This window comes from Homarus americanus, unplaced genomic scaffold (assembly GCF_018991925.1).
Source record: "Homarus americanus isolate GMGI-L3 unplaced genomic scaffold, GMGI_Hamer_2.0 scaffold53233, whole genome shotgun sequence".
Lineage (NCBI taxonomy): Eukaryota > Metazoa > Arthropoda > Malacostraca > Decapoda > Nephropidae > Homarus > Homarus americanus.
This window is the reverse complement of record NW_024751660.1, coordinates 5,751,094-5,774,903: the sequence shown is the minus strand read 5'-3', so window position 1 is coordinate 5,774,903 and position 23,810 is coordinate 5,751,094. Positions and strand designations below refer to the sequence as shown.

General features: G+C 43.9%; 1 protein-coding gene across 2 annotated transcripts; it reads left to right on the top strand.

Moving 5' to 3' along the window:
• Positions 1–383: 383 nt before the first annotated feature.
• Positions 384–23,224, top strand: LOC121854801 (monocarboxylate transporter 12-like). Of its 2 annotated transcripts, none has more exons than XM_042349588.1 (6): positions 384–424; positions 5,194–5,586; positions 14,345–14,615; positions 18,982–19,629; positions 20,318–20,509; positions 22,742–23,224. In XM_042349588.1, exons 2-6 carry the CDS (start codon positions 5,266–5,268, stop codon positions 22,888–22,890), a joined length of 1,581 nt encoding a protein of 526 aa, XP_042205522.1. In that variant the 5' UTR covers positions 384–424; positions 5,194–5,265; the 3' UTR covers positions 22,891–23,224. The 2 variants fall into 2 exon arrangements, with proteins under 2 accessions (XP_042205522.1, XP_042205521.1); XM_042349587.1 differs by having other exon boundaries at positions 384–434.
• Positions 23,225–23,810: the final 586 nt, after the last annotated feature.

Below are 23,810 nucleotides of genomic sequence, written 5' to 3'. Positions count from 1 at the left end.
GGGCTCACTGTGCTCACCATATTCCTCACTAACAACTTTTTGGGTCCTTTTTGATATTCCTGGATCCGCTCCTGTAAAATTATAAGATTGTTCCGTGCTTCATACTGTAGTCATTTTGCTTCCCTCAGGTGACCGTGGAATCTGTTACCAAACGTATTTTTGTTTGTAAATGTTCTCTATGAAAGGTACAAGGTTTCTAGATACCGTAATATATTATAATCATCTGTATATTATAGTAAACTAATTTAATGCGACCAAGCACGCAAGAGAAGAATACAATAAAATAGGATATTAATTTTGTTTATAGAGAGTAGTGAACCTTTATGCTTTGTAACCACAACTTTGATAATCCTCTCTGTCCCGCGCCAGCCAGGCCAGTGTGACGGATCCAGTGACAATAGCAGGAGGTGTTGCGTCAGCGCTTGTGAGTTATTGTATGTTTCCTCTCATAGTACTGTATGTTTGCCTAGACTAACACTTTACGCTGCTACAAATTCTAAATACAAGTACAGAGGTACACCTTTTCACATATCCGTTGAGACATTGTTACATAACTATTTGACAAATATCATAACCGAATGACAGAACACATATCAAATGACAATCTAAAATAACTGTTCGTTCATGCTAACGGAAGTGATTGGCATAAGTTATGAAGTTGACAGACGTGAACAATATACCGACAGTCTACATATAGTTTGAGAATGTAACAATTGGAGAATGACATAACACCAACAGTTATTGACTCAGGTAGAACACAACGAATTAACCAGAACTGAGGCAGACATTCTCCACACAGGACACCATAACTCCCCCCACAGGTCACCATAAATACCCCCACAGGACACCATAACTACCCCCACAGGTCACCATAAATACCCCCACAGGATACCATAACTACCCCAACAGGACACCATAACTATCCCCACAGGACACCATAACTACCCCCACAGGTCACCATAAATACCCCCACAGGACACCATAACTACCCCAACAGGACACCATAACTCCCCCACAGGACACCATAACTACCCCACAGGATACCATGACTAACCCCACAGGTCACCATAAATACCCCAACAGGACACCATAACTACCCCAACAGGACACCATAACTATCCCCACAAGGTCACCGCAATACCCCACAGGTCACCATAACTACCCCACATAGAACACCATAACTACCCCCACAGGTCACCATAACTACCCCATAAGAACACCATAACTCCCCACAGGACACCATAACTACCCACCACAGGTCACCATAACTACCACCACAGGTCACCATACCTACCCACATAGAACCCAATAACTACCCCAACAGGACACCATAACTACCCCACAGGACACCATACCTACCCCATACGATACCATAACTACCCTACATAGAACAAAATAACTACCCCACAGAACACCATAACTACCTCCACAGGACACCCGTAACTACCCCCAAAGGTCACCATAACTACCCCACATAGACCACCATAACTCCCCCCACAGGACCACCATAACTACCCCCACAGGATACCATAACTTCTCCCACAGGTCACCATAAATACCCCAACAGGACACCATAACTACCCCAACAGGACACCATAACTATCCCCACAAGTCACCATAACTATCCCCACAAGTCACCATAACTACCCCCACAGGTCACCATAACTACCCACCACAGGTCACCATAACTACCACCACAGGTCACCATACCTACCACACATAGAACCCAATAACTACCCCAACAGGACACCATAACTACCCCCACAGGACACCATACCTACTCCCCATACGACACCATAACTACCCAACATAGAACAAAATAGCTACCCCTACCGAACACCATAACCACCCCCACAGGACACCGTAAATACCCCCACAGGACACCATAACTACCCCCAAAGGTCACCATAACTACCCCACATAGACCACCATAACTTCCCCACAGGACACCATAACTACCCCACAGGTCACCATAACTACTACCACAGGTCACCATAACTACCCCTTACAGGTCATCATAACTACCCCGACAGGACACCATAACTACCCCCAAAGTCACCATAACTACCCCACATAGACCACCATAACTTCCCCCACAGGACACCATAACTACCCCCACAGGTCACCATAACTACTACCACAGGTCACTATAACTACCCCTTACAGGTCATCATAACTACCCCGACAGGGACACCATAACTACCCCCACAGGTCACCATACCTACCCCCACAGGACACCATAACTACCCCACATAGAACACAATAAATACCCCACAAGTCACCATACCTGCCCCCATACGACACCATAACTACCCCACATAGAACACAATAACTACCCCCACAGGACACCATAACTACCCCACAGGACACCATAACTACCCCCACAGGTCACCATAACAACCCCACAGGTCACCATAACTACCTCCACAGGACACCATAACTACCCCACAGGACACCATAACTACCACCACAGGGACATCATAACTACCCCGACAGGGACACCATGCACCATACAGGACACCATAACTACCCCCACAGGTCACCATAACAACCCCCACAGGTCACCATAACTACCTCCACAGGACACCATAACTACCACCACAGGACGTCATAACTACCACCACAGGACATCATAACTACCCCGACAGGACACCATAACTACCACCACCACATCATTAAGTTCAATAGTGCCCTCTAGTGACAAAAGACAATACCAAACACCTTACGAGTACAATTGGGATAGTGTAAGTGTGAAGAAACAGATAAACACGTGTGGTGGTTCGGAATGTGTCAACAGGGAAAGACCAAGTAGAGATTTGTTAGCACACAATTACTAAGAGTTTTCGTAAAATTGTGTGGCTGCTTAAGGCTAACGTTAAGCCTGTCGACATGAGAGATATTATTCAACTGGCTCAGGCTTGACTGTCATATTATTGGTGACGAGGCAATTGTTAACTGAAGCTGTGATTATGTTATAAAAATAATTTGAGAGAGAGAGAGAGTGTGTGTGTTTGTTTGTGTGTGTGTGAAAGATAGTTTTATATGGTAGATGTATAAGATAAATTAAAGTAACAAACAACGATCTGATAAAACTGGGACAATTATTTTAATTTGTAAAAAAGCTGCACAAGTTATATATAAGGTCAGTATTATTGTCTGGACCTGGAGTGTTGTTGTCACTCAGAGCCGACGCCAGAAAGACGCGAGAGGCCTTTGACATGTGGTGCTTGTGCTACAGTGGTGTTAGTGCTACAGTGGTGTTAGTGCTACAGTGGTGTTAGTGCTACAGTGGTGTTAGTGCTACAGTGGTGTTAGTGCTACAGTTAGAGGCAACATTATGATTCTCGTCAGCCAACATCTTCCCACAGGACATTATATTTGTTCTCGTTGGTCTAACTCCAGAATCGAAAACGTGAGTGTGAACTGTTGAATCCTCCGAGAACTCTAAATAACTCTGATAAGTGTAATTGTGTACTGTATATTGATCGTGTTAATCAAAATGTGTCCTGGTGTACCAGCAGTTGTTATATGTGAATTGTATTCAGCAGGTTTTGACCGAATTATACTCATCGCGTCAACGACAATAGTCTTATTGTCCTGCACAAGCCAAAATCGCTCCGATAAGCGATTACAATATGTACTGATAGATTAACAAATGAAGAAGTATTAAGACCCGTTTGAATACTGAAAGAAATATTTGAAATTTATAGAATAAGTAAGACGAAAAACTTTGGCTAATGAGATGAGAGGATACTGGTTGAGATGTAAACAAGTTGGCGGAGCGATACAAAGTCTGGTTGTGTTGATAAAGGCAGCCTGAGGAAGTTTGGAGTGGAGGTTCTGACTGACTGCAGTGCATAACTAACGGAAATGAAAGGAAGGTGTGTCCACCTGGAGGTAAAATCCGTAAGTATTGGCCAGATACAGACAGGTGGAAGAGGAGATTAATGATGATGATGATGATGATGATGATGATGATTAGTACTAGTAGTATTCAGTAAGCACTTCATAAAAATTTACAATTCGTTTAGTGTATATGTTGGGCTCAAAGAGCGAAAACGACCACAACGCGTAGTGGATTTTTTTTTAACCAGATAATGAAATTTTGCGTCGTGGGTTTTCTCCAGAATATTCAACCCAACCCAACCTAACCTAACAAACGTAACCTAACCTAACCTTACCTAACCTGTAGCAAAATTTCGCCTTTTCGTTATTTTCCAAACAACACAACGCTTTGTGGTTAGTTTTCGTTCTTTGAGCAAGTACCTAGACAGTGTAGGTATACAAACAATAATAAACAGTACGGTAACTGGATATCTACAGGAATAAAAAAAATGTTTGATAACATTACTGGCTTTAATATGGTCAGATAACTTGTTCCAGTCCGTTATGGCAGAAAAGAAGAAAGTTTGACCACTCATACCAAATACAGTATCATAAAATGTCACTGTCTAAAGGATGAAGAATATTTATCCTAGCATGACTGGTATTCACTATATTATCTTCAATCAATTCTCAAGATAACTAAGAGTCAAGGTATGACGCAAAAGGGAAGAAGGAAAAGGAACAAAAATCTAAGATGCAGGCGAAAAAAGTAACATGGTACTGTTTATCAAGCAACACATGACGTTACACTGTCGAAATACCCAAAAGGGAGTCGCCACAGAATATATAAACATGTTTATCTAAAGACAATATGCCAGCTGACTAAGTACAGTACAAACAAACAGCATGAAAGTAGAATACTAATGACTCGCCACCAAAGGCTAAGAATTAGGGAAGTAAAATAAATATAATTATATAAAAAAAATAAAAAAATAAAATATCAAGAGTGAGAAACGATATACTGTATGTTGTGTTGTCAATAGTAAGAGAAACAATTGAGGCCCTGCAATTGTGTGTAAATGAGGCAGAAAGTCATTGAGTAACCTGGGACTTGGTCACAATTTTTGTGATGACATATGGCAGCAGGGTCTACCATTAGTCAATACATTATAGTTCCAATATCTTCCCAATACCCCACATGCTCAGGTTGGTATCAAGGTCTAAAATTCAATACTTGATAAAGGTAAAAGGAGAAAGTCGTCAGTAATGTAGTGTCTACTGATGCTTCTAGTGGTGCATGGAAACTCAGGATGGCTGGTATAAAGACGTATAGTACACATGGCTAAAGAATCACATCTTCTTTTGCAGGTCGATACTTCATAACCAGCTAAGCTAAGAGACTATAAGACATAATTCACACCAGTACTATAAAGTAACACAATGGTTATAGAAGAACCCTTAAGGAATATGAGCCACATGGACAACAATTCGAGAAGAAGGTTCACAGAGGTTGTGAATGAAGGATTCGTCCACGATGACAGCGCCTCTGGTGGTGAGCAAAACCAGTGTACATCATCAGTTTCTGCACTGGAAACGAAATTAGAAAACAAAACAGAATCTGCTCGACAAGTGATAACAATCGCCGTGGAGGCAGAGAGTCCTGGAGATCTTGAGAGACCTGACACAGAGAGATTTGGTCAAGATGAGACACCTGAATCTGACTCTGCCTGGATGGTGGCGGTGGGAGCTTCTCTTATTATGGTAAGTAGAGGAATGACTTGGGTGATGACGGGTGACGTGAAGGGTAGTACAGCAGAGGGGAGCTGTACTGAAGGTTGGTCCAGGTGGAAGGTGATGGTTGCATAATATTTATTGTTATGTATTAGAAACTTCTAGTCGACAGATTAATATTTACTCTGAGCTTCCATCGAATACTTAGTGTTGTATGCAAGTACGAAGTTAACTATAAATTTATCTCGTGTAACCGTGTAACAAATTACTGGCGTGTTCCCAGTGAATTTAACTCCGTAATTCTTTGATAACAGACATTATTTTTTTTTTCCTTTTTTTTTTTTAGGTTAAGGTGGGGAAAGGATGGAAGGCATGCTGGGGCTCAAGGCACAGCCAGACATGAGGGATGGAGAAGTCACAACATATAGTCGTGGGGGGAAAGGTTGGAAAAGAAGTTTAGTGAGTTAAACAGAGGGGGACGACACCCCTTGTTTTACATATTTCAGAGTTTGTTGGCTAACTAAGCTAACCTAGGATTTAGAATGAGGTTGCACAATGGTTATTTTAGTAGACAATGACTAGATTGATTTTACAATTACAAGTTTATTAACATCTTATACTGTATTACGTTATAGACTCACTTGATTGTGACTTGTTAAATGTGAATTTATATCATCTAAGTTTTAATCTAAGGTGGATCACTGTGGCGGACATAGATGGGTCGCGGGTTGGGTTGTTGAAGTGCGGGCAGACTCCGGGGCCACCAGGCGTGGGGTCTCCCTCCGTTGATGTCTTCCCCGCGTAGGTGGTCTGGGCTGTGAGGGTCGTCCAGGAGCTTGGCCCAAACCTTCTTCCCTAGGCGATGGAACCTGAAGTTGAGGGCCTCTGTTTTATTTCTTAGGTGGATGGTTTCCACTGTCTCCTGGTAGGGTGGCGCTTGGCCACTGGCTGACCTCAAACACTTGTTTTGGAAGCTCTGTAGTTGTTGTAGTCTAGTCTTCCCGAGTGTGACGAGTGGTATAGATGGGTACTCCAACACAGGCCTCACCAGCACCTTGTACAGGTGAACTTGTATCTTCTCAGGCATCAATTTAAAACGTTTTAATTTGGCTGCGGCGACTTTGGCTTTATTTAGTCTGTCCTTCACGTGGGGAATGACGCCCGTCCGAGAAATGATGAGGCCGAGCAGCCTGCCTTGTTTAGAGTACTCAATCTCTTCGTCGTCGATCATCAATGGGGCCGGCTTGAATTTGGCTATGGGTATGACCTCAAATTTCGTTTTGTTTGTTTTTATTTTCCATTTATTTTCATACTCCGAGATCTCCTCTATTGCCCGAGCAGTGAGTCGCGCCATCCTTGCTGTGGACCTTCCTGGGCAGGTGACGATCTGTGTTACATCGTCGGCATACATGACGTACTCGCTGCCGACGATTGGGGGTGGCAGGTCAGCCGTGTAGAGTGTGTAAAGGGTTGGTGAGAGACAAGAGCCCTGAGGCACGCCGCTCGATAGTGAGAATTCTTCTTCAAAATGTTCTTGCATCTTGATTTTGGCTCTGCGGTCCATAATGAAGTTGCACGGCAGGCGCGTCAGATTTTCGGGTAGCCCCAGTTGTAAGATCTTATACTGCAGCCCTGCGTGCCAAACTTTGTCAAACGCCTTGCTGACGTCCCTCAGTATTATATTGCACTGCAGGCGGCCAGTCATGTCATTGGCGATCTGCTCGTAGGCCTGAGTTATGGCGGTGGATGTACCTCGGTACTGGCGGAAGCCGAACTGGCGGGGATTATGCACGTCTTCGTCCTCCAGATACATCCGCAATCGCTTGTTGACTATTTTTCGAAGATTTTGGCAGGTACCTCTAGCAGCGATATTGGTCGAAAGTTTTCGACTTTGTTTGGAGGCTTCCCTGCTTTTGGTATGAGGCGAATAACGGCAATTTTGAACATCTTAGGGAAGTATCCAGAGGCGAGGCAGGCGTTGCATTTATGAGCAAGCCTCTCTATCATGTTGTCGGGGAGTTGAGCCAGGATCTTCTTGTTAATGTGAATTTGACCAGGTGATTTGTTTTTAAACCCTTTTATGACGGCTGACACATCTGCAGGAACTATGCGCTCCGTCAGGTAGCTTCCATCCACCAGTCTAGTGAAGTCAGTCCTCAAACTCCCTGTCGAAGCCCTCGTTCTCCTGTTCACTAATGGTAAAGATCTTTCGTAAATATCGCCGATGTATTTGTTCTTGGTTTTCTTCCTCGAATATTTTCACGTTGTTTTGGTCGAGCAGGTAAGGGACCGTGCTAGAGGTGGAACCCATCAGTCGCTTGATCCCTTTCCAGAATGCAGCAGAATCGCGGTAATTGTTGGCTGCCTCCCACACCAAGACGGCCCACTTTTGTTCATGTAGACGTTTGCTCTCGTGCTGGATGTCCGTCTGTAGCTCTCGGTACCGGTCTCTCAGCTCTTGCGTCCACTCGCGGATGCTGGCTAGCTGTCTCACGTGAGCGTACTGGACACTGAGCTGCCTCAGCTGGTGACTAGTATGAGGATGGGGAATGGTCCTGTAACTGGTGGTCGGGATGTTGTTGTCCATCTCCGTCTTCACATCCGTATACCATTGTTCGACCGAGTCGTCGATGTCATTGGGGCAGGCTTCTTCCAGATTTCTCCCCTGCTTGAGACTGAGAGACTCCTTGAAGGAGTCCCAGTCTGCCCGTTTGAGGTTTGACCTGATGTTGGCGGGGATCATAATGGGATTGGATGAGAGCGTCACGACGACTGGCAGGTGATCGCTGGTACTGATGGGTCCGGCGGTAACGTGCCTGTTCAGGACGGCCTCGTTGTTAGAGAGGATTATGTCGGGTGTTGTGGCACTGGCACGTCTGATCAATGTCGGGAAATCCGGCCCGAGGTGTTGCAGTTTTCCCCTTCTGATGTTGTCATACAGCGCCACACCGACGTTGTTCTCATTACCGTGTCCTAGTATGGCGTGGCGCGCATTAAGTCCCCTATGATGTATGTTGGTTTTCTGTGGCGTAGCAACTGGTTTAGGTCTTGTTCAGGTAAGTAAGGACGTCTGGGAGGTAGGTACATTGTGCATATGATAGCAGATCCCCTAGTTGTCTCCACCTGCACTCCCAGAACTGAATCCTCGAAGTCTGGCAACACTCTGTGACTCAGCCGTGACCTGATGGCCACAGAGACACCATCGTTCAGCTCACCCGTCATGTTCCTCTGGTATACAGTGTAGCCAAAAATGTTCAGCTTACTTTCGTCCTTCATGCCAGTGCTGTTTAACAGAATGATGTCTGGGTCTAATTGATAGTATAAGTTAGACAGGTCGTTACGTCTATTAAGGGACCAGTGTAGGACATTATGTTGGACAATTTTCATCCTGCTAACGACTGCCATTTCGGAGACTGTAGCTTGGGGCGTCGCTTGGAGTGTTTGCTCGGCTTCTGCCATTTCTAGGGGGACGGAACTTCTTAGTAGAACCTTCGGACATCTGCTTGTCAGTCAATGGCGGGCCCTCGAACTTCTCGTCACCCGTGTGCAGGAAGGTGTTCAGGTCCTGGGCCTGCGTGTCGTAGTAATCAACTGACGCTGCAGCTCGAGGGTCTTGTTCCTCTGTGGAGTGAGTCGTCATCATCTGGTCGCAGCCATTGACTGTGGTTGCAGTCCGATGATCACTGTCGTCGCTGGGAGTGCATGTAATGGGATCGCGGGCATTTACGGTGTCGTTGGAGCTGTGATCCCAGGGGGACTGACTGGCCACGTCGGGATTGCGGTTATACTGACTTTTGCCTAAGTCAAGGAGGACATGGTCTATTTCTGGCGTGGATTGAGGTCGTCGATAAGTCGTTGAGCGGGTTACTGCCTTAAGGATTTCTTTTGAAGGGACTTTGTCGCTTATTTCAACAGGTGCAATGTTGTTCCTGGTTAGTGTCTCGTTGAGGTGTTTCGAGAATGAACCTGGATGAACCATGTTCATGTGATGGGCATGCAGGTAAGACAAGTATATAGTGGTGGCTTTGGACTCGTCCAGCTGTGGAGAGGAGACGCTCCTGATGCTCTCGGCCACTGCGTCCCTCATGGCGCCCAGTGACTCAGTAACTGCCTGTTTTATTGAGTCCTTGATGGTTCTTATCTCTAATTGCAGGACTTCCATGGTCTCGCTGACATTGTTGAGCATTTGGGAGTCTGCTTGAGTTTCTTTTAGAGCTTCTTTTAGGGTTTGGCTGTATGCCATGATCGTCGACTGAGTGGTCCTTTCTATGGTGTTAGAAATTTCCCTGGTTTCTTTTGTTTGGTTATTTCATTAAGTTTCTTCTCTGTTTCTTGAAGTACCTGTTTCCTGACCAAGCAGGTGGCAGAGAAGGTCCTGTGATCACCCTCGCAGACGACACACTTTTTTATGGTGCTACGGCAGTCTTTGTAGAAGTGCTGATCAGATGAACACTCAGAGCATATGACCCCTTGCATGGGGCAGTTCTTGGTCACGTGGTCATTGTATTTATAGCACTTCATACATTGTTGGATGGGCGTATACTTTTCATATTCTATTTGGTGGGATGAGATGGAAGTGCCATCATAGAGCCCCTTCTCCGTCATTCTTTTTGCATCCGTTGTGTCTGCAAAGCGAACCTTGATTATATTATGGGCATACATAGGATACACCTCCACAACCTTGACATTGTTTTGCTTTTGTATTTCATCTCTTATTTCTTCTGCGTTATTTTCCACTACATCTTTGTCTAACTTCTTACATACAAGGGTGAGCTTGGCGCCGTATTCCCGTGGGACAATGACCTCGTAACCGTTGGTTTTCATTTTGTCCATGGCACTAGACTTAAGTAGCTTATCAGCATCTTCATCTGTTTCTGTGAGGATGATGTAACCATCTCTCAGAACCACAAGTCTATTTATCCTCACCCTTAGGTCACTCAATAGCCTTTTTAGCCCTATCCGAGACCCCTGAGTCGGGGTTCCGGAGATCTTCACTCTCACTTTGGCTATGGTCAGTAACATACATGAATGAATGAATGAAAATCCTACCTAATCTGTCCACCTCAGCCGCTCCTTCTGTCCGCTTGCTGGGCGAGTAAAGACGGGTCTAAGGGTAGGGTGAACAGACAATCCCCTGACGGGGGCCTAGCCAAGCCCTAACACCTAGCAGTGACAGGTTATGAAGCACTGTCGAATCCCTGACAGAAAATGTTGCCACCCTTACTGTCTCGACTCAGCAGCCCTCTGAGGGCCCCCCTGGAGGCTCTGCCCGCAGGGTTCGCGTCGTTACCAAACAGCAGGGACTCTAGTCGAAAGGATAGGATAGGGAAGAAGCACAGTGTACAAGAATAATGATATCCATGTACAACTACATGATAAAGCAGTCAGAACGGACCCAACGCGAAAAAAAGGCAGACAGTCGTAACGGTCAGCGATTTGAACTGAGCAGGGAGCGAGGCGTAGCACGTCCGCTCGCTGTGGAGGTTGGGTGCGCTCTGATAACAGACATGGGGAAGGTAGTTAAACATCCATCAACAGTTAATTACTTAGAACTAATAGAATTACTAATACACATACAAATTACATCAACTGGATGGGCAGGGTCATGACACAACGCCAGTCCTGCGTGAGGTCGTCAAATACCCTGTGGTAGTCCCGTATAATGGTGCTCGTAAGGTGCAGTCGACGAAAGATGCATCGACTCCACCCTGGCTCTCGTACTCGCAATTTTACCTGGCAACACTTGAAGTAAGGCTGTATGTAATGGGGATTGTGATTGGTTGAACTATTTCCGGCTGTATCACTGGTAGGATAAATATTAAACAATTCAAAGGCGGGATTTTTATGAAAATGAACTATTCGTTGTTATCTAAGGTCATGCCAATTTTCAAAATGTTCATATATTTGCTTCAGTAATGAAGAAATTATATTAATGAATTGGCAACTCAACTAATACCAGGGCTGACGCAGGATATAAACTGATCGATGACTTCCAGGATGAATTTCTAGCAATAAAAATAAATACAACTCAAGGAGACGTAATTATTGCTACTACTTATGCCACCGAGACGACCCTACTTACCTATAGAAGACCTATTAAAATTGATTAACAATAGTCACCCTATGTACTGTACATCTTAAGAGACCTTAACGTCAGACACAGGATTTTCGACAATACAAATAATAACGCCGTGGGAAACGCCCTTAATCAATTAATAAACCTAGGGAAAATCAATCATCTAGGTCCTAACTTTCCAACCTGGAGAAATCACAATACACAATCGACACCAAACAAAACTTTTACCAACAACAAAGCCTTTTTCAATTACCATATAAAACAAGGACCTCTGACAGGCAGTGACCATCTACCAATTATACTAACACTGTCAACAAGCCCCATACAGATACCAATAAAAAAAGAGGCAAAATGAGCAAAACAGACTGGGACAGCTTCAAAGACGACTTAGAAAATCACCATTCGATTATTCTACATGGGAAAACAAGAGAAGACATAGACTCAGAAATTGACAGACTGCACTCAGCAATAAAGACATCTACACTGTATAACCAAACACAACCCTATTTCACACTTCAGAACATTACCCAACAATAAACTAACAGAAGAAGTTACATTAATCCAAACCATTACAATGAAATAAACAGGTATATGGAAAGACATGGCAGTAACATATGGCTATATACGACACAGATAGCACAACAGATAAAATTGAGAGACGCATGTAAGGAAGCAAACAACAACAAATGAAATGATATTATAATGGCGGCTGACAAGACTAAAGACACAAAAACATTTTGGACTTTCATAAACAATATGATGGGGCATAACAAGCAAAAAACATCATACATTAAAGACCATAATGGAACAAAACTGTACGAGGAAAATGAACAAGAGTCAGTATTCAAAAGGGAATGGGTAAATGTTTTGAAAATATCAGATGAGGAAAATGAAGATATTGGTAGTGAACACGAAGAAAGGATAGAAGACGAAATGGGAAGACACATACATAGAATAACCCCAAGGCAACATATAGACTATAACTTATTACCTAATAATCAAATAATAACTATGGGAGAAATGATGCACTGTCTGAGGAAATTTAAAGAAAAGGCCCCCGGTCTCACGGGTATTAATCGAAATATGATCATAAATCTACTGGGAAAACATCTTAAAAACATTATTGAGCATCTATAACGCATGTTTAATAACGGGTTACTTTCCAGACAAACTAAAATATGCTAAAATTATATTTATTCCCAAGGAGGGTAAGGACAATAAGAAAATATTAAACTACAGGCCAATATCTTTATTAGAAATTACCGGGAAACTAATGGAAAAAAATTAAATTCAAGACTTATAACTTTTTTAACACAACATTGGAAAACAAACAACAGACAACATGGATTTATGCCCAATAGAAATACCCTAACTGCAATAGCTACAATAACGGAAATAATGGCAATAGAAAAAAGCAAGGGGAACCAGATCAATATAATTTCAAGGGACATTTCTAAGGCTTTTGATAAAGTTTGGCATTTGGGCTTAAGATATAAGATATTAAAATTGGGACTTAACGAACACTTGCTAAGAATATTGTGTGACTATTTAGATGATAGAAGAGCACAAATTCAAATTGAAAACTGTATGGGAACTATGTTTAATCTCGAGAGTGGAGTACCTCAAGGAGGATGCCTTTCTCCAACACTATATACAATATATACCTCAGTCACACCTCAACCTACCCCCTTTAGCGAATATGTAATGTTTGCTGATGATATCACTCAAATATTATCATACTCAGGAAAAAAACTCAGTTTCACCACTTTTCTTCAATCCCTAATAATCTTCTTTCATCTCATAACTCATGACGCTAATGCCAATTCGCACATAAAATGTCTTTCATTATTTAACCAAATATACAAACATTTAGAAACTTCTCACGATCTTAAATAACGATGAATAGTTTATTATTATAAAAATGTTACCTTTGGTTTGTTTAATAATTATCCTGACAGTAATGCAGCAGAAAATAGATCAAACATTTGCAATCCCCACTACATACAGCCTTACCACACCATGTGTTGCCAGGTGGTGAGAGTACGAGAGCCAGGGTTGGGTCGATGCATCTTTGGTTGACTGTACGTAAGTAAGGGTCTCGGACCTGGTATCACTTACAAATGAGGTATAATGATACAGGTTCACTGGCATGAGCACATAAGCTACATTATAAGCACATAAGTATTGCCTAAGTTGCGCATAAGAATCAAAGCAGCACATAAGACTGGAAAGGTCACTCAGACGATAGAGATAAAATACACAAAGATCATTTAGTTGTGAGGTAGCAAACACTAGGCAGAGGGTGGCGCTGAAGAAAGTCCAAAAATGCCTTACACAGGCTGTTGAAGGAGACCAGAGAGTAAATCTGAGGGAATGACTGCTTCAGAAAGACTAACAACGCCTTATAGGACCCTGTCCCATGCAAAAATCGAAGGGGCTGTGACGCCACGTTTAGGCTACGCGACGTTAATTAGCTCGAGAACCAGTGATGCAGAGACGGACGCCAAAGTGACAGGTACCACTGTGTCGGTATTGGTTTTCAAGCCAAAATGTGATGGCGAGACGTTACATTACCTTCAATTAAAAATTATCTAATGAAAATAATTGTAATATCAAAATTATATTGGCTTCAGTTATTGGTAGATTAAGTAGTTTCTCCTGCTTCGTTATTTTCACCATTCAAACTCTTCCTCCCTTACCTTGTCACTTCAGATGTTGACGGACATGGTAGGGGCTTGCTTCAGCCTCATCTTCCTCCCTTTATTCCTGGAGTTGGGGACCTCCTCCTCTACAAGCGGCAGGCTCTTCAACATCATGGAGTTTATGTGGAGTATATCTGGATTGATTATTGGTCCACTGGTGAAGAGATTCGGGTGGAGACAGGTGGCTCTAGTGTGTTCCCTCTTGATCACGTCCTCCTTCATCATCTCCTCCTTCGCTACCTCCGCCTGGTTCCTCCTCTTCTCCTTCTCCATCCTGGCAGGTAAGACTCGCATCTACACACCCCCTACCTGAATGTTAGATTTAATTAGAGAAAATATTAAAAATCTTTTCCAAACTTCCTTACTTCAGCTGTCCATGATGGTTACGTTGAATCGCTTTACAGTTCACCAGTATTTGTATACCTGCTTGTTTATGTACATTGTATACAACGAATGAATGATTTTAACAACCCAACTAAGACAACGACGGGAGGAGTGGCGGTGTTATTATACAATTACTCGGACCCTCCATAAAAATACCTGTTGGAACGAGTCACATTGTATACCTTATATGACGTTTTTACTGAGCATTTATGTATCTATGTATCTATTATAACTATTATATCTATCTATTATATATATTATATCTATCTATTATATATATGTATCTATTATAACTATTATATCTATCTATTATATCTATGTATCTATTATAACTATTTTATCTATCTATTATATATATTATATCTATCTATTATATATATTATATCTATCTATTATATATATGTATCTATTATAACTATTTTATCTATCTATTATATATATTATATCTATCTATTATATCTATTATATCTATCTATCCATTATACCTATCTGAACTAAATACTGTTCATTGTTCATCACTGTTCCACACTGATCCCACTCCTTTCCGAAACGATTTGGTCAATTTTAGTGGGATTATATTGACATCCCGGTGGAGAGGATGGGTTGAGGGGAAGGAGTTGAGGGTATGGGCCAAACTCTGGCCATGGCAGCTACCACAGCAGCAGCAACGCCGAATTGGTCTTGACCCTCCGGTGGTCAAGGATAATTTTGTTTTTGTGTGTGTGTGTTTGTGCCTCCTCGTGGCAACACACGGTAACTGGGTGCCTCGTGGGCACAGGCTAGACCAGCAGGGGATCTCAAAGTAGCAGTGGGCCCACTGGGATGTGGACACGTCCGTGCGCTTACCAACCACTGCCCCGCTACCTTGTGGATTAACCTTGGCAGGTATAAGGCTACGGGAGTAAACCCCAAACGAAAAATCTGCGGTGGAGCCCCGCATCAGGCTGACATGCTTACAGAGCTCCAGCAAGACCCCAACGGCGGTGTAGACAGAAGGGGTGACCACCATGGGAACCCAACGACTACACCGGCGGACGAAGGCAAGGCATGATGGACAGGCTACTAAGGCGAAACCCAACAAACTGGGCTATTGGCACTCCATTGCATCTCTCCCTCTTCCCAGTCGTTGCAACACTTGCACCACTGGATCAGGAAAAGGGAGAGCCAAGATGTGTGGTTGCAGTCTGCTCTCCTGCCTCCCCACATAAATCAACTAATGCGCAGCCATCATCCAGCTCATTCATACCTCTCATCATCATAAAAAATCCTATACCCACAGAAGTCCTATGGTGACGGACGAGTGGCGACGGGGACAGGCAGAGATGACTGCCGGGAGTCTCTAGTTACAACTCTGCACATGGGCGGCAGAACAACCCTCAGTCTTGGACCAAAGCAGCAACCGAGAGAGAAGTTTGCAATCTAAAGAATGACTGGTATAAAAATAAAGCATGTGAAACACAAAAAAAATACAGATCAGCAAAAGATGCGCGAATTTTTCAATCCCACCAAAACATTTTATGGGCCAATCACTCGTGGCCCAGCACCCTCCCCCCATCCGACGGTAATTGGAGATGATGAAGGCCTCTTTCAGTGCTGGAAGGAGCACTACCATTCACTGCTCAACCAAAACACCGATGTGGATGTCCTGACTACCCAGCAGGTCCTTCAGCATCCAGAGTCGACCCACCTCACCTATCCTCCATCCCTGGATGAGGTGGCTACTGCCATCAAACAGATGGAAAATAGCAAAGCCTCAAGGCCTCATAGAATCTCAGCCTAGGTGTATAAAACAGGAGGACCTCTGCCTACCAGCCGTCCCCACTCTCTCCTGGAGAATATATGGGAAAAGGAGGAAACCCCCCAAGCTTTTAAAGACGCCTCGATCGTCAATATTTATAAGAACAAGGGAGACCGGTCAGACTGTGGCCACTACCGCGGGATCTCGCTGCTGTCCATAGCTGGCAAGATTATCGCCCGAGTCCTCCTAAACAGACTTCTTTCTGTAGCGGAAAACTTCCACTCAGAATCTTAATGTGGCTTTTGACCATCACGTGCCACCAGTGACATGATCTTTGCTGCCCACAGTGCAGGGAACAGCGTCGTGACCTGTACATGGCTTTCATCGACCTAACCAATGCCTTCGACTCGGTCAACAGGGAAGCCCTCTGGTGGACCCTCAGCCGTTTTGGCTGCCCCCAAAAATCCATCGCCATTGTGAGGCAACTCAACGATGGCATGAACGGCAGTATCCTGCACAATGGCGCCCAGTCTGAGTTCTTCCTCATCCAAACAACGGTTAAACAGGGGTATGTACTGGCACCAACCCATTTTCCATTTTTTGGGCTGCCTTCCTTACTCATGCCAGTGCCAATTTAACCGGCGGGGTGGACATCGAGTACCGGATGAAGGGTCTTTTCAACATGAGACTACTCCAGGCAAGAACAAAGGTGTCGGCAGCTTTCATTACTGAACTTCAGTATGCAAATGACCTCATTCTTGTTACTCACACTGAACGCGACCTACAGGAGATCCTGAACACCTACGCAAATGCATATGCACACTTCAGCCTTGAGGTGAATGTATGTAAGACTCAGATTCTCTTTCAACCTGCCTCTGGTTCAGTCACACCTCCACCATCCATCCAGTTTAACGGTACTACCCTCTCTAATGTTACCCACTTTCGATATCTTGACTCCCACCTGTCCACCACCGCTGACATCGATGAAGAGATTCAGCAACGGTTCAGATGTGCATCTCAAGCCTTTGGTAGACTCCGAAATCGTGTCTTTAGCTGCAGGGAGCTGAAATTATCTACAAATTTACACGTATTTCGAGCAGTGTTCCTCCCCACCCAGCTATATGGCAGCGAGACATGGATCACATACTGTACAGGAGGCACCTCAAGGCACTTGAAGACTTTCACCAACGTAGTCTACGTTCCATCCTCCGAGTTCGCTGGGAAGAGAAGAGAACAAATGCCAGTATTCCTGCTGACACCAACTGAAGAAGTATCGAGGCTACCATTATCCATGAATAACTACGCTGGACTGGCCAATTTACCGGCATGGACGGCAGTAGACTGCCAAAGCATCTGATTTACAGTCACCTAACGAATAGTAAACGTAATGCTGGCGGGCAACTTAAAAGGATAGTCTTAAGACAAACCTGAAAAAGGGCCAAATCCACCCCCTCACCTGGGAGACGATTGCTCCACACTGTAACGCTTGGAGGAGCACCGCACGAGGTTTCAATACTTTCGAGTTGGCCCGACTGCATAGCGAGGCAGACAAGCGTCAACGCCTGAAAGACACTGCCGCCCCCCCTCCCGTACTAGATGTAGCCCTCCACGTTTGCCACATCTGTGATCGACCCTACTGGTCTCGTATCGGCCTCTTAGTCACCTCAGAACTCACCAACCTCGGTGACATCTTTAATAACTTATATCATTGTATCATAGCTGGATGATCGTCATACTCGATTCCGAGTGACAGCAAGGTAGTAAGTAGAGTGAGTGAGTGTGTGTGTGTGTGTGTGTGTGTGTGTGTGTGTGTGTGTGTGTGTGTGCGCGCGCGCGCGTGTACACGTATAGTGTACACGTCATCCGCATCCCAGAGCACCAACTCGCCTACCAGATCCTCTACGGACAGGTGTCCGAGGCACGCCACAACCCTGGAGGACAATGCAAAGGGTACAAGGACCAGCTCAGAAGGACGCTAAAAAATATAATATTCCTCCAAAGGATCTCGAAACCATTGCATCCGACCGTAGTCAATGGCGCTCCACCTGTACCCAAGGCGTCAAACATCTTGAGAGCGAGTGTAAAGGGCCAGATGTGGACATAGGGAGAGGAGACACATATCGCGATCCCAGGGACTTACCACCCAACCCAGAGCTGTCCTGCTCAATGTGCAATAGTCTGCGGGTCAAGGAGCGGACTCCACAGCCACATCGCTGACAACATCCCGAGTTCACCACTCATCAACGTCGATTGTCTAATGAAGCAGAGTCGTCGTCGACTTCGACGGTCTGCCTTAAGCAGTGTGTACACACACTTCAAGGTTGTACTTTCGGTTGATCATCAATTTCCATTCATTAAAATGTGCAATACACATACATATATTAGTGTAAAAATATAAATTGGAAAATATTGCTTCAAACATCATGGACACATACTACAAGTATCCCCATAACCCCAACATAACAAAGATAACTCATCCTTACTGATGTATGTAGTAGGTGGACTGATTCTTTATTTTATCTCAGGGGTGAGCTGTGGAATTGTCAACAACCTGTGCCTCCTCATCATCCCTCACTACTTCAAGCAGAAGAGGGGAGTTGCCAATGCTTTCATGATGGCCGGCTCCAGCATAGGGCAGATGGTTGGACCCATTCTTATAAGCTCCGTGCATGATGAGTTTGGTTTCATCGGTGGTACGTTCATCGTGGGTGCTGTTGTCCTTCACTGCTGCGTCGGCGCCTCACTCTTCCGTCCCATTCAGGTTCACACGAGACTCAGACAAGATTCCACGAAAACAAAAGATTGGGAACCATCAGCAAAAAATACTGAAAATACAGTTAATAAAAGTACATGTAAGGTCTTAACAGAAGCATTCGTAAGTATTTGTCATGATGTTGTGGCAAACTTCTCCATCCTAAAGTCCCTGCGAGCTATCATCATCGCTTTGGGAGGGATGCTTTTCGTCAACACTTTTCTCAACTTCCTAACCTTGGTTCCCTTTGCAGTAGAAGCAGCGGGTCACCCTGGCCAGGTAACCAACTGGCATTTCATGGTGTCGGCTGCTTGTAACTTGGTGGCTCGTCTTGTGGTGTGTTTACTGTCAGACTTCTCGAGGTTCAGCATGCAGGTCTGTTTCATGACCAGCGCCGCCATCACTGCCTTATCCATCCTCGGTTAGTGAGCCATAACATTCTCTCTTGAGATACATTGCCCAGTGTAAATATATAGGAATACTTTTTCTCCAGTTCATAATAACAGTATAAGCAAGTCTTATTCCATTAATGACAGCTAGTTTGAACAATAGTGTATTGCCTTGTGTTGCTAGACACAATCTTATTCATTCATTATGTACAGTCACGAACAAAAGTTCGCTCCCGTGGTGAAACTGAGTCACGGGAATCAATCTCCGAACTGACTTTCCCTGACTGTTGTATCTTGGTGGGGGTTGATGTTGCTTTATTTTGGGCGGGAGCGAACTTTTGACTCCGAGTGTAACTATTTTGGTTTAGTATTTGATGTCACAGAAAGATATTTTATGTACACGATTGCCAGGGATTTTCTCTGCCAGAGACAGAGAGAGAGAGAGAGAGAGAGAGAGAGTACAAATATAAAAGATACATAGACAGTGCAGCTGTAACAAATTATATACTGTATATACACATTGCGGGAATACAAAAATATTCTATACAGCACGTATATAGTGCAGTATAAAAACAGGCCTGCAGGTGTACAAACAACATGTTGTACAGCGCAGGCGTACAAACAAGGTTAGTCATCAAAACCATTTCATGTTTATTTTCAGTGGGATCCATTCACTTTATGCTGGGGAACTAATCACAATGTTTTAAACTTTATTATCAGCGTATAGTGTGGTGGCAGACACGTGGTGGCAGACGCTGATCATGGGCGCGTTTGGGTGTGGCGTGGGCGGCTATATGGGCATCTATAACCTGGGTGCTGCTCACTTCATGGGACTTGATGACATGGCTCCAACTATGGGAGTGAAACTACTGCTCACTGGTGTTGGCTTCGTCACCATTGGCCCCTCCATTGGTACAGTTGCGAAAATGTGTTCCTACACACCCTATGGTAACTTGTGTCTCCAAACGGCCGACCTATATGACCTATAGCACACCCAACCACCAATCACGTCCGTCGTTACACAACCAATGTGCCCATTCATTCACAAATAGTAATACTACTACTGCGACGGTGTCGTTTGGAGACACGGGTTACCACAGGGGGTGTAGGAACACATTTCTGCGACTGTACATATATAGATATATTCAGTTAAATTGCCTTAAAAATTCAAATTGATTCAGCATGCACATAAACAGTTCAAATATGTAGACAATGTACATAGACAGTGAAGGTACAACCAATCCAAAAAGTATCGAGACCCCAGGGTATGGTGGAATAGAAAATGAGCGATCATCTCACACACATTCATGTATCAGTTGGACTGTGTTGAGTTGGTTTTCGGCCGATGTTTTATATTCTTTCGGACACTTGAAGTCTTCATACTTTTTTAATTGGCTGTACTCAAACAATGTACGTCTATAAACAGTGCAAGTTAACAAATAATATATATAACACTGCAGTTATACAATATACAGTCGCTCGTGAACCAGAAGCAGTAGACAATGCATTATTCTGTCTACGGCTGCTTCGGATTCATGAGTCTGTATCTCGGGGTTCATGGAACAGCAGAAGAGACGACAGGAAATTTGTTGGCGACTGTACATAGAAAGTGAAGGTATATAAACAATATACAGACACAATACAGGTGTACAATCAATATCCATACATAGTGCAGGTAATCAAAAATGTACACGGTGTCTAAAATTGAACACGTAACCGATATTAAATAAATTGTTTGCACAGGTGCAGAAACAACGTTCACAGACAATGCAGGTAGAGAAAGTTTTCATAGACCTTGCAAGTATACATGCAATAGCAATGGTAAACAGTACGTCAATTTGACCGAGGACAGTTCAACAAAGTTGTCATAATCATAGTTAATTCCAATATTAATAACATGGTTGCCTATCAACGGAAGAAACTTTGTAGTTCTCTCTTTCATCAAGAATTATTTTTAACTCTTAATAGTCATTGTTCAAGCCAAAGCACACTAAGGGTAACCTGGGGTCTGTCGGGTCCTTAAAGGTAAAAAAAAAAAATCGAGAAAAAAAATGCTTCTTTCACTTTATTGATATAATGTTAATAACTGCTTTGGTTTTTTTAAGAAAGGCATTGCCTGAAAAATATATACAAAATTTGAAACCATTTAATTACCAAAGTAGATATTGAGATGTCTTTCCTGCCTCGTCCCTGAGAGCAGATTGGTTAAACTTACGTGTGCAAAGAGGTCCCCAACAGCCCAGTAGAAATACAGGGCATGAAGGAAAAAATGCCCTTAAGTCTTTTGGCTGATAAAATGTATGAAAAATTCTCTTACCTGCGGTTACTGGCAGTCATAGGAAACCGCACTGTGGTGTCTGTTACAGTCCAGCCACTTAAGGAGATGTACACAGTGTTCGTCTTCTTGACCTCTCTCCTGTCACACAAGGTGTGTCTCCTCTTTGGCCTGCCTGGACAGCAGCAGGAGTCTGTTGATGAGCACTGAAGTTGAAAACACTTCTTATCGCCAATGCCGCGCTCCTTAGAAGAGGTGAAAAGGCGTTGTGCTCCTCTACCTATGGTGCGACCATCTGTGGTGCCAACTCCTTTAGAAACAGACGGTGGTCCATCTTTGGCTGCTGTTGTAGCTCAGCCAGGCATTGATGGTGGCTGCATTAAGAATGATGACATACACCAGGCCACCCTTTTGTCCTACGGCTGCAAGAGAACATAGCACATAGTTAATGAAATACATTAACTCCTCCTTTGGTTTTGTTCTACAAGTTGAAGATTTCATTTGTTTCCACATAATTATTCAAGTCTTCTATTTGTATCAATTAAACAGCAAAAAACACAAAACCAAATTAAAATAGGAGCCTTAGGTGATGCACTATCCCCTTATCACATTTCAATGTGCACTGAAGCCTGAGGATAGATAAGACCAGGTGGGTGCGAGGATGGCAGGAGCTATAATTATTAACATTAAAACCTGAAAGACGTGGGGTCCGAAATATCCTGCCTTACCTATTAAGGGTTGTGTGTGTCTGCTTATGAGTTTGATAATAATAGTTATAATAATAATAATATAATAATATGTATGTAATTCTCAGTACATGTTTACCTGCAACTCATTAACCCACTTACCAATAGCGTCATCTTCGCCAGGTATGATCCGGGACGCGAGTGGCAGTTACGCCGTTAGCATGTGGGTGTTGGCCGGGATGACTGGCGGCAGCTTCACTCTCTGGGTCTTCATGCCGGCCGCCGTCCGTTACGACCACAACAAGAATCATAAACACCTCCCCCCCCTATGAAGCCTCGCCCTAATGTAGTTTAGATCCTGTCGAGGTCCTAGAAAATGTTGTTGATTATAAAAAATAATATTATAATCATTCTAGGTATTCAGTTCCCCAAGGCTGACTTTGTGAGGTTGTAATACAAGATCAATACATAGTTTCTACCAGCTGTGAGTCTTACTTCCACCACCTACCCCTTCATCAACTACCAACTGCACCAACACACATGAACCAGTATAAAATAACCCTTACTGATGTGTTGTGTCTTTTTACAGTGACTAATTCCAGTTTGAATTAACCAGAGGTACAACTTATGACACCCAGACCTACTGATGACACCTATGACACCCAGACCTACTGATGACACTTATGACACCCAGACCTACTGATGACACCACCCAGACCTACTGATGACACCTATGACACCCAGACCTACTGATGACTACATCCTTGACCACCGAAGGGTCAAGACGTACCTGGCGCTCCTCTCGGAGCAGCCAGGTCAACTGTTATGTTGGCCCATACCAACTCCCTCCCTTGAACCCTCCTCCCCACCGGAATATCAACATGTTCTCGCCAGAAGTTACTATTTCATTTAGGAAAGGAATGGAACCAGTGTTAAACAGAGGTGAACAGTGGTGAACAGTGCTTAAGCCAGTGCGAACAACTCAACAGTAACAGTGGTACCCAAGTTGACCTTCACACAGTGAGGTCCCAGGTACCCAGTGATAACGGCCCGTGAGACCCAACAACCAGCGATGTGTTAATCCGTCTACGATAGGAAGGCCTGGGACCACACCTCACTCATATAACACCATCTGTGAGGGAATTACTACACCACGTGAGGCCCCTCATAACACCATCTGTGAGGGAATTACTATACCACGTGAGGCCCCTCATAACACCATCTGTGAGGGAATTAATACACCACGTGAGGC

What these genes read in the sequence shown, in the direction of transcription:
- LOC121854801 (XM_042349588.1), top strand. Translation starts at nt 5,266, where the DNA reads ATGGTTATAGAAGAACCCTTAAGGAATATGAGCCACATGGACAACAAT. An exon ending in TGGGAGCTTCTCTTATTATG is followed by an intron (nt 5,587 to 14,344) that starts GTAAGTAGAGGA and finishes TTGTCACTTCAG; the next exon opens with ATGTTGACGGACATGGTAGG. An exon ending in CTCCTTCTCCATCCTGGCAG is followed by an intron (nt 14,616 to 18,981) that starts GTAAGACTCGCA and finishes ATTTTATCTCAG; the next exon opens with GGGTGAGCTGTGGAATTGTC.